The sequence below is a fragment of the Triturus cristatus genome, chromosome 11 (genome assembly GCF_964204655.1).
Source record: "Triturus cristatus chromosome 11, aTriCri1.1, whole genome shotgun sequence".
Lineage (NCBI taxonomy): Eukaryota > Metazoa > Chordata > Amphibia > Caudata > Salamandridae > Triturus > Triturus cristatus.
The window spans coordinates 1084064386-1084077762 of NC_140594.1; the positions used below are offsets into that span (position 1 = coordinate 1084064386).

The window sequence follows — 13377 nt, forward strand, 5'->3', positions numbered from 1 at the left end:
TCTCTACGCCACTTTACTGTATGCCATGCTAAGTGACTCCACTCTATGCCACTCCAATACACAACACTCTATGCCACTCCACTCTATGACACTCATTTCTCCTCTACGCCACTAACTGTTAGCCATGCTGAACCGCAGCCACGCTGATGTACAACATGGCCAAAACACATCGGCATAGTCAATAGCTCTTGCATATTCAAGATCCATTATCTTTGCCAATGTTTGTATTAATCAGGGTGTGACTGTGCACCCCAAGAATGTTAATTGGACAAATACAGAAGTTCCTTTAAGTCTGGAAGATTTCCTGAGCACTCCGTAACCCAAAAACCCAATCCACAACCATTTTCCTTCCTTGCCAGGCCATGCTTCAACTGGGCAGCAGGTACCACCACCCCAGTCTAACATGGGGGTGTAGGGCAGTCCACCGGTAGGTGCAGAGGTAGTGATCTTTCCATCTGATTTGTGGTACCCCACATCAGCTCTGATTGTGCAAGTGGCAGGTGAGTGGCTAAATCTTGGCAGAGGAAAGCAACACCTCTCTCTAGGGCCTAACAACTATGAAATAAGTATTTTCACAATTCATCTTTATATTTACTTTAAATCAACTGAAAATGCATGAAGACATGATAAAGAAGTAAACATTTATTGGGCATAAATATATTACATATACACTACAGATACAGTTAAGTCTTACATACATAGCATAGTACTGTATTTGCAAAATCTATACATTAAAATTTATATGGCAGTTTTAATACAATGCATATGAAATAGTCTAAAATATACAATACAAGAACACATATGATTATTTTTTCTTTTTGTTGACAACCTTGGAATGTACGCCCAACTGTGAGGTAAAAAAAACTTTTTTTTTTCAATTTATAGAATTGTGCAAGGATACCTTCATACACATTCAAGCGAGACGCCTGTCAATTTTGACATTTACTGACAAGACAAGATTTAAAAAATTGCAGTTCAAGTTTACAACATGAAAGGCAGATAATATAAAAAATATTTTTATCAATGTTTACGCATTTTATAAGAGCACAGGGATTTTTATCCAATGACGTACTATGGCACAAGGAGGCAAAGTCAGAACATTAGAATTGTTTAAACCTACTTTCCTAGGTTATCTGAAAAGCAGGTCAACAGAATGCTTTCAGGCACAACATTTAACCTTAAGTGTGTGTGTGTGTGTGTGTGTGTGTGTGTGTGTATGTGTGTATATATATATATATATATATATATATATATATATATATACATACACGCTGCAATGGATTTTTTAGGCGTACACAATTGTATCATGGACCACTGAAGTATGCAAGTACATCTCATCGGTCCAAACTGTTGCACCCTTGGAGTTTCCGACATTGTGCTGTGCTGAACAGCTTCACTACGATTCAAAGCAGTCATTCATCTGAAGCAGTAAGTTTCTGAGATAGAGAGAAGGAACATCACGTCTAATGAAGTCCCAAGATGTGGAAACTGCTACTACAGAGAGGAAATGAACAATTACTTGGTAAAGTCATGACATTATAAATCTAATGACATTTACTGTTGACAATCACATGTATGTATCATATGGCCAGATATGATGCCCACTCTGTTCAGCGGAAAACTGATCAGAGAGCTATTTCAGAGTGTAAATGTATTAAAATTACATGTGACTGAAATGTAATAAATGCCAACTGTACTTAAAAAGCAAAAGTAAACAATTGCTTTCATCATTTTGACACATATGGAGCAGCCTAACAAGAAGGTATATAAAGCAGACTGTGGTAAATTGAAATGCTGGACTAACATTTATGAAACATGTTCACAATCAGAAGTAAGTAATTGTATACAATTTTATGAAGTACTAGGTACTTTAGGAAGGAATAATTCACCCAAAAGGTACAAGTGGTTTTACATTAAAGACACCTAATGTAACAACTGTTTAACACTCAACAAGTCATTTGAAAATCTTTCAAAAACTGTCAATACACTGACAAGAAACTACTCCTCTGTAGTTGCACATGCTTTGCCCACTTCCAAAATTACTTGGTTTAGATCATTTTATTGGGTCCTAAGAGGATCATGGGATTTAAATGTATCAGGCCAGGACGTATTTTGGATGTCTCAATGGAATCATGTGTACAAGACCATTCCGATGTAAAAGAGGTGGGGGAAATTCTCCTTGAGAAGAAGAGGTGTGAGAATTTCTCTTTGAGAAGAGCAATGTGCAAGAGAAATATTTGGCAGTCGGACTCATCCTTCCAGTTCAGTTAATGTGGAAAGTGAAAGCCCTCTTAATACCCTGGTCACAGTTTATGGTCTTCTAAGCAGGATTAATTGGGTGCTGAAAAAAACAACAAAAGGATTTTCTACTGATTTCGGTAAAGATCTGATGTTTGATTAAGATTGAAGAAGAGACGGAAAAATGGTGACCTATCCCATACTCAGCCATTAGTCTTACAGAAGGCACTTTTGAAATGATCTGAATGGCGAACACGTCTTTCAGTGGGAAATCCAAGGTGGAAAGATAAACTAGTTTGAGTATCCCTATCTTAAATGTGTAGAAATGTGAACCGTGCTCAGCATGTCAGTTTTCACAATCTTCTTTTCTGCAAGGTATAATATGGTAATTACAGTAATATGAAATATATCACGTACTTATGTAGCACACAATGGAAACTAAGATGTTTCTTTCCACTTAAAAATAGGTGTTACAGCCCACTCTAATGGAACCAGAGGTGGATGGTTTCTGGGCTCAGATGCATTATAAACTTACGGCCTTAAGGTTATGCAAAGGTTTCTGCATATTGAAAGCACTAACACCCTGGGTGGCCTGTATAGATAATAAAGTTTAAAACGCAGCTGGCATCAATTGTAGACCACTTTTGGAATCCAAAGGTGCAGGGGTTTGCAAAAAGCTAGTCAAGTTAACCTTTTGTGGTACAAATATGTTTCCATTGAAGATCAAAATGTTTCAATGAGCAGAAAAGGCAATTTCATGGGAGAGCAATGAGCATGGGACAAACTGGCCTAGTTAATGGAAGACAAACCGATTTCACATTGTAGAACATTCTATATGTATCATATAGAAGTTAAAATCATTACCATAAATATACAGAAATACTGTTCTCAAACATAACAATTAAAATAATAAAGACCTGTTTTGAGAAAGCTCTTTCCTATGCAAAGTAGAAATACATATTTCATGGGACTTATAAGATATTTGTCTTTTCATAGCCAATGGGCCATTTCAAGGTTTCAATTGCACTTGCTATAACTGTGAAAAATATAGTCTTAACTATAGTAAATACACTTGTGAATTCGGTGTCAAATATTATAGAACAATCTTTTCATAGTTTGATCTAAAACTGTGAGACAGTTTTTAGTTCAACTGCTTTTTTAGTCTTAAAAACTGACTTTTTTATGACACACTTGTTATTTTATACTTTGCCTTTTCTTCAATACACTCTGTTGGTCAGAAGTCCACTTATCACAGTGACATTTCAGTTTAATATTAGTTTAAATTTCAGTTTATCAACAACTAACTCAAAGGTTTTCAGAAACTTATTTTGCTTATGTACATGAGTAATCACTGATTCATAATATATTCTTTGTCCCAGTAACTGTACTTTGACCTTTGAAATCAAAAATAAGAATGTGATACTCTGTACTTCATGAAGCACCATTGCTTGAGAACTACTCTACCGAACCATTTAAAGACAGACAGGTTGGAATAAACATAAAACACAACTGTGTTGGTTTTAAAATGTTGAACCATAAAAACACCTTGTACAAACTTTGCTCACAAAATACCACTTGCAGAGTCGTATCACAAAAGACATAAAAAAGTAAAGTTATTATTTTGGCAAAACAATATCTATCTATATTTCACTTGATGCAATTAGTTTGCTAAGCTCAAAATAAACTAATTATAGGCAATATCAAAATATAGGACCTTTCAATTATATGCTACATTTATATAGGCACACAGACGTTTCCATTGTAAGAGATGATTATGTTTCTGGATACATGTAAACTTCTCAATCACTGGTAATGTTTTGGCTTTGAATGTACTAGATGCTCCCATCTTTAAAATGCATGAAAATATCAGGGGGTTAATACTAGGAATGCTGAGAGGTTTGTAAATGATGACCTAGAATACAACAATAAAAACAGACGAAATATAACATGCTACAGGGGGGAAATTAGTACATAGGTACACATATCGTTTTCACAATAAATAAAAGATTGCACTGTAATTGGCATTTAAAGTACTGAATGCAGTATACTGTATAAATAAACCTAAAACAAAGTATTGTAGAGTTCCCATGATTTTGTAAATGGGAAGATTATGCTAATACAGGACACCATATCATAGACAACAGAGCACAAAAAAGCGCTGACAATGCAATATAAAGCAGCACAAATATACAAAAATAAAAGGGGTATACATTTTGTGATTGTTGCACCCTTTTGGAATTATTTATGCACCTCCAGCTAATATCCATCTTTGAGGTGCTATTCACTTAAATGGAATAACCAAATAATGCATTTATGATACTTAGGTTTCCACATAGGTTAAAAAGAAATGGCCGTAACACAAAAGATTATGACATTACAATCTTCTCTTTTGTAAGTATTGTAATAAATCAGTGGACCTAATACGTTATCATACCAGAAATGCATCTTCAAAACTTGACTTTCAATACTCAAATGAACTAGTTTACAATAGTTGCATAAACTTTATATATGTAGGAAAGGGGAGACAGAGATACCAGTTCAAGGTATACCAAAGAGCTAGCACCTAAAGGACCAAAATACGTTAGTGATTAGCTCTGGGGAAATTATACACAGAAAAAAGGCAGACAAACAACTTAAAAGCAGCTTCTTAAACAGCCGAACATGGGAACTAGCTAACTATTGCACAATGCCCTCTTACTTAAAATTATTCTGAAGAACACACTGGGTTAAAACCTACAGTGATTTACCACTGATATGCATTTTGGTTATTTGATTTTGCACATGTAAGTTTATAGTGTTAAAACTCGAATGACAAATTATTAAAAGGTGGCTACACATTGTGTGTTAGATGAGCATAAAATAGTTAAATAACTAAGTGACCATTGTTGAGACTACCATAAAATAAGGTAAAATGTATTGTAGCGAATAAATCATATGCAATATTTGAAACACTTTTTACTGTACACTATTACTTAATGCTAATCTCTATCAATATACAAACTAGTGAATATGTTTACAGAATGATAAGAGTGAAAACAAAAGTGACAGGTCAATAATTTCTTTGTTGAAACGCGAGCAGCTACAATTGCTCCAATAGAAAATATCAAATTCCTTAGAATTTTAACATAATATAAAATAAAACACTTGCTTTTGGTATCTGGTTTACACTTAGATCCAGTCGGAGACCTACCTGGTTCGGCATTACAAAAAGGTGCATCAAAACACTGATCTTTCTTGTTAGGACTGTAAAATTATAACTATATAAAAAGTAAAGCAGAAAAGAGTTTCAGAAAAAAGAACATCTCAATAACTGTTTGGATTATAATGCGCAGCATTAGTTCGATGTATACCTCAATTGGTTTTCAGATTGACTACTTCATAAAGAAGTACTGTAATATAAATGCGAAGAAAACGGACAACGTTGCAAATCCAACAACAATGAGGGCCGCAAATTGTTCATCAGTAGGGATTCTGCTCTTCTGTTTCAAATCATCATGACTTCCCAATGCTCCTGCTAGCATGATCTCATTCCGCCTCAACAGAAAAGAAGCCGATGGGCTGAAAGGTCCACTGAGCTCTTGGGATGTATCCAAGCATCGTCGGCATACACACACACGGAATCGGTACTCCATGTTTGTTTGAAGGCCTGAGATTTGGAATGTTGTGTCTTCTCCCTTGTATACCTTAAAACAAAGTATAAAATTAGCACAAATTAAAGCCATGCTTCATCACAAGATACACCTCCAAATGCACACACTATACATGTAAATGTCAACATTGAGTTTTACAAACATTGCAAATGGATACGCTTCATCCCTACAGAATATAAACTTCAATCCCAAAACATATAAACAGTACATAAAACATCCAAATATCAATAAGGGGGGGAAAGGAAAGACTAATAAGTAAAATCAATAATATATTGAAAAGATAAAGATGTACAGCACCTAACACAGCAAACCACTGTTGGCTGTATCCAATTTCCCTACCTGATGTACTCATAAAGCCACATTAAGAAGCACATGGAATGCTACAAGTAATTAGGTTTGGCAGCATCTCTAACATTTAACTGCATGTGGGTCGTAACAGCAACATACTAGAAAAAACCCACACACATTTAGAGTTAATTTATTTCAATGAAAGATTTTGGGGTCTTACAATAGAGCTTCACATAATAACATACAAAGCTAAAGCTTCTCCTAAAGAAAATGTATGCTACTCTTTTCCAAATATAAACCAATATGAATAGGAAAGTCATAAGTCAGAGTTGGTCCTACCACCAGTACTTAAAAATAAATAAAGTATGCATCAACTGACATGAGGCTTAGCACCCTCAATGGAGGCAAAGAGACCATTTTGCTCCAATCATTCTTTACAGATGAGTACTTGTACTAATGAGCTGAGATTTATAAATATACAGAAGATTCTGAAAGGCCACTTTAAAGTTAGAGTCACATCGATTTACATTCTCAATTTTTGAAATTGTCTTTATTATTTAAAAACGAATACCACAAATTTATCATTGGTCGTACCTACACAAAATACAACTTTATGATGCATGTGGGCATGCTTTTTTCTGCTATGATACTTTGTCTATGTCAATCGTGTTGGAAATTAATTTTACAGATTGGCCAATATGATTAAAATAGGTAACTGGAAAACTAATCTTAAAAATAAAAATCCTTGCCATGCTTCTATTTCAATGACTCCAGATGCATCAATTGCTGCGTGATAAAAGACTGAGAAGCCCACTGGAATTTTACCCTATCATTGGTAGCTGTGTAGAAATAGCAGCAGGTGGATAACCTTATGCAACACACTGATATATGGTGTCATTTGATGTGTGAACTTCATTGTTCAGTAAATATAGAATGAGATACGGTGAAAACAAAAACATGTCCTGTAGTAGACTGATAATTAAAAATAGGTAACTATGAAATACAGCATAATAAAGGGCCAACCCGCGTTCCCATTATAGCAGAGACAGGGGAGCATTTCAGAATGTTTTTATGGGCAGATGTTTGAACACCATAAATCAGCAGTACATCAGCAATGGTCTACAAAGATACAAAAAGAAGCAAAACATTTCCTGCTCAGAGCACTTGGAACATGTACAATTAGACATGTCATCCCAATCATAGATGCTGCTATAAACATGTGACACCCAATGGTAGAAAGTTGTCCCAAGGTGCTCTACTGTATATTTTTGATAGCATCCACTACCACTGAAAAGGCTCCAAAGTGCTTTTGAGTGATCAGGGAAAGGACGTTTTCAAATGTTCATGGTTGTAGGGTGTGTTATTTTAATGTGAACTATTTAGAAAACTGTGTGAGGTTTGGAGGCCTACAGCAGTTCTATTACTGTAAACATTTTGTCTGTGTTTAAGCACTGAGCGAAGCAGGGATATGCAACAGAAAGAACTCCCATGCAGTTACTTTCCATCTCCTCGGCCTTTGGTTAATGGACTACCAGGACTGTTGCACTTGGTTGGTATTGTTTGCCTTTGTAGTCTGGCCTATGTAGGAAACTTGTTGTGCTTGCAATTTCAGATGGATTCCCCAATCAGGGAACTGTGATATTATAGGTGTGCATATGCAGGGCATATATAGAGGAAGAGACGGGTTTGCAGATATGTATACCATCCTTTAATTTAGCATGCAGATGACCAGGTCATACAGTCCAAATTAAGCAGCTTTGTTGAAATGTATTACCTTCTATTTTTATGTGAAGCATGTTGGCAATTCTTGTCTCATTCTCAAGTTAGTGTTTGCATAGGTCCACATCGCAATGGGAAAATTAAAATATAATTCCCTCCACGAGGACTTGGTTAAGCTTTGCATCAGGGATGGAGTGTAGTAAGCTGACCAGCAATGCACATAGGTTAGTTAGAGTCATTGTCTGTTACTGTTTCAAACTTTCACATCTTGTTGTAACACCAGGAAGTGGCGGCTCCTCCGCTATGGCGGAGGAGCATCACCCGCCCTGCCAACCTCAAAAAAATAAAGCCATAATAAAATAGGTTTATTATCATTTTATATTTCAGGTTCTAAGGGCGGGGTGTCTTGAGGGCGGGGCCATTACGAGGGCAGTGATAAGGGGGAGTTGTGAGCACTGCTATCAGTGCACATGTCAGTTTGACCGGCCGTCTAAGGATGGCCAAACCGACATGCGCACTGAGCTGTCGCCAACCCAGCTGCGCTGCCGGGTTGGAGACAGCAAGCACAGGCTCCCATTCTCTCTGAGAGCACAAATTCACGGTGATCAGGCCAATCCAGCTGCTGCTTTCAAGCATGAGAGCAGCATCAGGATTGGGCGCATGGGAGTCTGGGAGCCTGTGCTGCAGCGAGGACACAGAGCAGAAGAGCAGCAAGCAAGTTCTTTTTTCCTATTTTTAAAAATGTTTTCTTTGTTGTCCATTTTCCCTTCTTCCCCCCACCTGCCTGTCGGCCTTCGCCCCCCGACTCACTACTCCGCCCACACACTAGCCGCTACTGACCCCAGGTGCCAAACAATGACAAATAAGTTTCATTTCTGTATATATATGTCACTTTTTCCACAATAGCCCAATCAGCACAATGGGAATTTATGTGAAATGAACATTTGTGGAATTCGAGGACAAGATTGCGTGCAATAGAAAATAACTCCATATCTTTATACACAGGCATGCAATGATATTTCTTCTATGTTACAACACACTATTGTACCAAAATACACTCATGAATTTACCTTTAAACTAGAATAATCTAAACTGCTCCTTTATATCTAAGTAAGTTCACAGGCTTAAGGCTTGGAGATGTATCAGGAAATGACAACCAAATTGCATCAACTGGTATAAAGTGACAGGAAGTTGTGGATCAGGTGCTGCTAAAGTGCACCAATTTCTGCAATTTAGGATCTTTTGCAATTCGAAAACAAAACACTTCCTTCCATTAGACTACGCTTCTCAGAACACCTAACAGAGCAGTCACGACTACTTTAACCCAGACATGTGTGAATGCATGACGGAAGCAACAGTTATGCAAACTACACCGGCGAGTGAAACACCAAAGAATGTGAAATAGAGAAGAGCCCAAGACCTAAAATAACAGCAGATTTACACAGATCATATATTTTGGAAAATCAGGATATTCAAATAAGATATTTGATTTATCATAGTTTACAGTTATTCTGAAATTTTGGTCTTCCCTCCTGGAGCTACGTTGAACATTTGTAATCTACAGAACTTGCATGTTTATCTACATTTCTGAAATCTTTACAAACTAGGTAACACACCAACATTCTTGATAATTTTTTCATTTAAGGCAGCACCTTCAAACCTTATCTTAAGGAAAATATACACTTAATAAATACAGTACTGTATTAAAAATCAACTTCCTCATAATTCTCAAGTGGCTGTCATATGAGAATCGGATGAGCATTGTACACTCAGTACAAAAAATAAGTCAAATGTACAGCGGCAGAACCACAATTAAGGCGGAGGAGCACCCCTCCCCCCCCCGACTGCTTTCTGCGCAGTGAATAAACAAAGAATAAAAATGATAATAAAACATGCTATTATCATTTTATTTATCTTGCAATGCCCGGTATTCTGATTCAAGGGTGGGGCCTGGCCATCCTGATTGACACTGGGTGGAGGAGTGTGCTACAAGTGTACATGTCTGTTTGGCCAGCCGTCTTAGGCCAGCCAAACAGAGATGCACACTTCAGTTTCTCCAACCCAGCGGTATTCCACAGCCGGGTGGAGAAACAGCACAAACTCCCTGTGCCTGAGCGAGCGACAAACCAGTCCGCTCAGGATAATCCAATGCTAGGTATAGCATGAAAGCAGCGTCTGGATTGGATAGGGAGTATATGATGTGTCCCAGGGACTGTTGGGAGTAGGAGAGCAGAGAAGCACCGAGGCGCAAGGCGGCCGGCAGCATCAGGTAAGCCTTTTATTTGTTTATTTTTAAACACCCCCCGCAGTCCCCACCCGCGTTTGTCATACATGAAATGTTAAAACTGACTTGAAAATATTCGAGTTGTGAATAGGGGTTGGTTATGACAGGATGGCCTAGTTTGGGCTCTAGGGAATAAATGGAAAGTTATCTCACGGAGGTGGACTATGTTGTACAGAGGCAGATCCTCAACAGATATGCATGTCTCAATAGGGACAATTCCTAAGATGATAACAGAGGAACAGAGTCTACAAAGGGGCAATGTGTCCATGAAATAATAAAGAACAAATATTTAATCTTTTCAACTTTGTCACTGGTGTTCCTTTAAAAAAATGAAGAATATATGCAACTAAATTACTGACGTACAGAGACTAACATTGAAAAAAATATATATTAAATTTCCACACAAAAAAAAAAATCCATGGCTGGGCAATGATTTCCACTTGAAGATTTAGATAAAAATTTGAAATGAAAAATGCTGGTCTTTTTCCGGGTTCACCTCTTCATTTTTAAGCTCGCCCAATTCATTTCTTGGAGAAATAGTTCAGTAGATGTTTACTCTAGAAGGCAGGTATTGGGTGCATCCTGGAAAGTAGCATTGTGTTTCCTATATATTTTGCACTACTGTTGATATGCTACCCATTCCTCCACACACTTTAAGAGGATTTAAAATAATGAGGAGGGGGGGGGGGGGGCAGTGGGAGGCTGAAGGGAATTTTAGAACGTGTTGGGTCTAAAACCTCTAAGTTATGTTTATCCGGTTGGTGGAGTCTTGAACACCAATATAATTTGTAAGCTAAAGTCTTCTAACGTGTCTGAAGGCCATAGTATTTTCTTCAAAACTTTCAGGGGTGTACCGGAGCTCACAACATAAGAGGGACTGATATTAACCCACAAGCATGGAAAATATACTGATAAAGTAAAACTGCCAGAAAAAATGAATTTTATATTTATTTGATATATCTTTTAACAATCTATGCCACAGTGAACCACAAGCATTCAATGATAAAATACAATCAATAAATGTAAACATAAATGAATACAAGAAAATTAAAGAAAGGAGCAAAGAAAGCTTAAACCAAAACATGGTGACACTATAGGAGCAATACCAGTTTTACTAAGCATGTAGAATTTGTAAGAATAGGTGCCAACTTGCTATCAGGAACCTCCTTAGAAATGAACCTATGGATGAGGGAGGATCACATAGTCCACTGACCGCAAACAGCTTTGTTGCATCACGGCTCCAAGATCCAGATAGTAGATTTGGGGAGAGGAGTTGGCCTAACGGTTAGGGCTGTCGACCTCGAATCTGGGGAACCAGATTCGAGTCTCAGCAATAACGCTGAACATCCTGTAATTCTGGGCAGATTATTTAATCTCCCCGTGCCTAAAAAAAATGTGTGTCCTCATGTGTCGCAACTGATGCTATGTAAAGCGCTCTGATACCTGAAGTTCGCCCTATATAAAACTCTGTAAAAAAAAAAAAAAAAAAAACTTGGTCCCGCAAAGAAACCCCAATCCAAAGTAGATTTGGTTCCACAGAGAAACACCAAGGAACCCTTGACACCATCCTTTGTCAAACGAGATGGATCTGCATCCTCATCCACACTTGGCCACAATTCCTCATAATAGAGAAAGTGAAGAGTGGGGGAAGAAAAGTGGGGGGCAAAAGAATTTATCTTGTACTCTCCACCTCCTACTAAATAAAGCAAGTCTAATGTATGATGATACTGTTTTTATGTTGCACTGTTTCCAATAAATCACAGTCTCGCCCACTGACCTACTGAGATGTTTATGGACTGAAACAAGTATGAATATAAAAGACCATCAAAGCCAAGCTTGGAAGGTCCCATCTACTATTTCCATTCATAAACCATGCATATGCAATTTGCATAGACTGGTTTGTGAATGGCAATGCAATTTGCAAGCAATCTAAGTATTAACAGGTTACATCACAAATTGTACAGTTGAAGAGGCTGAAAAACAACCTGCCTACTGAACATTCATTAGGCCGGTCGAATGCAGCGGTGCGGGCCTGCGATGGACAGCAGGACTTACAAAAAAAAAGTCCTGCTGTCAAACAACAGAGAAAAAAAAATCAGCAGTGCCCATTAAAGGGACAGACGCTACTTGAAGAAATATTTCTCGTTTGGAAAAATGCTTTTGATAACAGGCAGTATTCATCTTGACCACTACCAGCTCCCCCGTGGCCACCCAAAATTACAGATAAAGAGGAAACTGGCCCACCGAGACAGTTTCACCTTTACAAATGAGTCACCACCCCAACTTGAGGCCAGTACCTGACAATGGTCACAATTGTAGTCACAAACCCCTAACACACCGCTTTCAGAATTGCAAATAGATGGGGGAGACTTCTACACCCCCCCATTTGTGATTCATTACTGGTCAAAAAAGCCTTTTAATGAATCAGAAAGACTTTTCTGAGTTGTAGTTGAGCTTTTGCACATTGTGAAAAGATCTTTTATGGTTGCAAACCCTTTGATTTTGCTCTGAAAAATGGGTTGTTCAGGTAAAGCATAGAGAAAAGCATGTCCTCCTCCTGACATTTCTAATCAATTGTAATCAAGCTTAACTTTGCACACCATTACTATATACATACTGTACAATAAATTATTTACAAATGAAGGACCTTAATCACAAGGCTGACATAGATGGCAGCCTCTCTGTCCTTTTTTGATATTATTTCATACATGAGCAGTAATAGAAAAAGCTTTTTTCAAGTGAAATGTGTGTGAACAATGCGAGGTTTTAGTCACTGGTTACCATGAATGCTTATCTTTTAAAATTTATTGAAGGTAGTGAATACGTGGGTGATTTATTCTTTGAAGGTTCCCTGACGGCTAACATCTTTCTCAGCTATTCTTACTGCTCTATATGCTAATGATAGCCAATATAAAGCAATTCCATCTAATGTCACACAACACCCACATGGTGGATTAATAGCAGTCTGCTTTGTAATTTAAAATAAAGAGGCAGCTCATGAATTTTTATGAATTTCGAAGCTGAACTTTACTTTTCAGCAATATAAAAAACTTTAAACCTACTGTTGACAGATGATATAAGGAGTGATTCATAAAGTGATTTCACCACATGGCATATACAAATGTATGAAATATTTAAAAAAAAATAAGAGAGGAGTAACTGAAATCCCTGTTATGGTACATTTTGAAACCCTACTCA

The 13377-nt window shown here is 37.4% G+C and overlaps 1 protein-coding gene across 7 annotated transcripts in view; it reads right to left on the bottom strand.

The window, feature by feature from the left end:
* Nucleotides 1–627: 627 nt before the first annotated feature.
* The window catches only part of FNDC3B (fibronectin type III domain containing 3B), a 561687-nt gene continuing 548937 nt past the window's right edge, over nucleotides 628–13377 (bottom strand). For all 7 annotated transcript variants that reach the window (XM_085635440.1, XM_085635435.1, XM_085635438.1 and 4 more), the window contains one exon: nucleotides 628–5921. In XM_085635440.1, the coding sequence (XP_085491566.1) occupies nucleotides 5610–5921 (312 nt within the window). In that variant the 3' untranslated portion in view covers nucleotides 628–5609. The remainder of the gene's footprint in view (nucleotides 5922–13377) is intronic.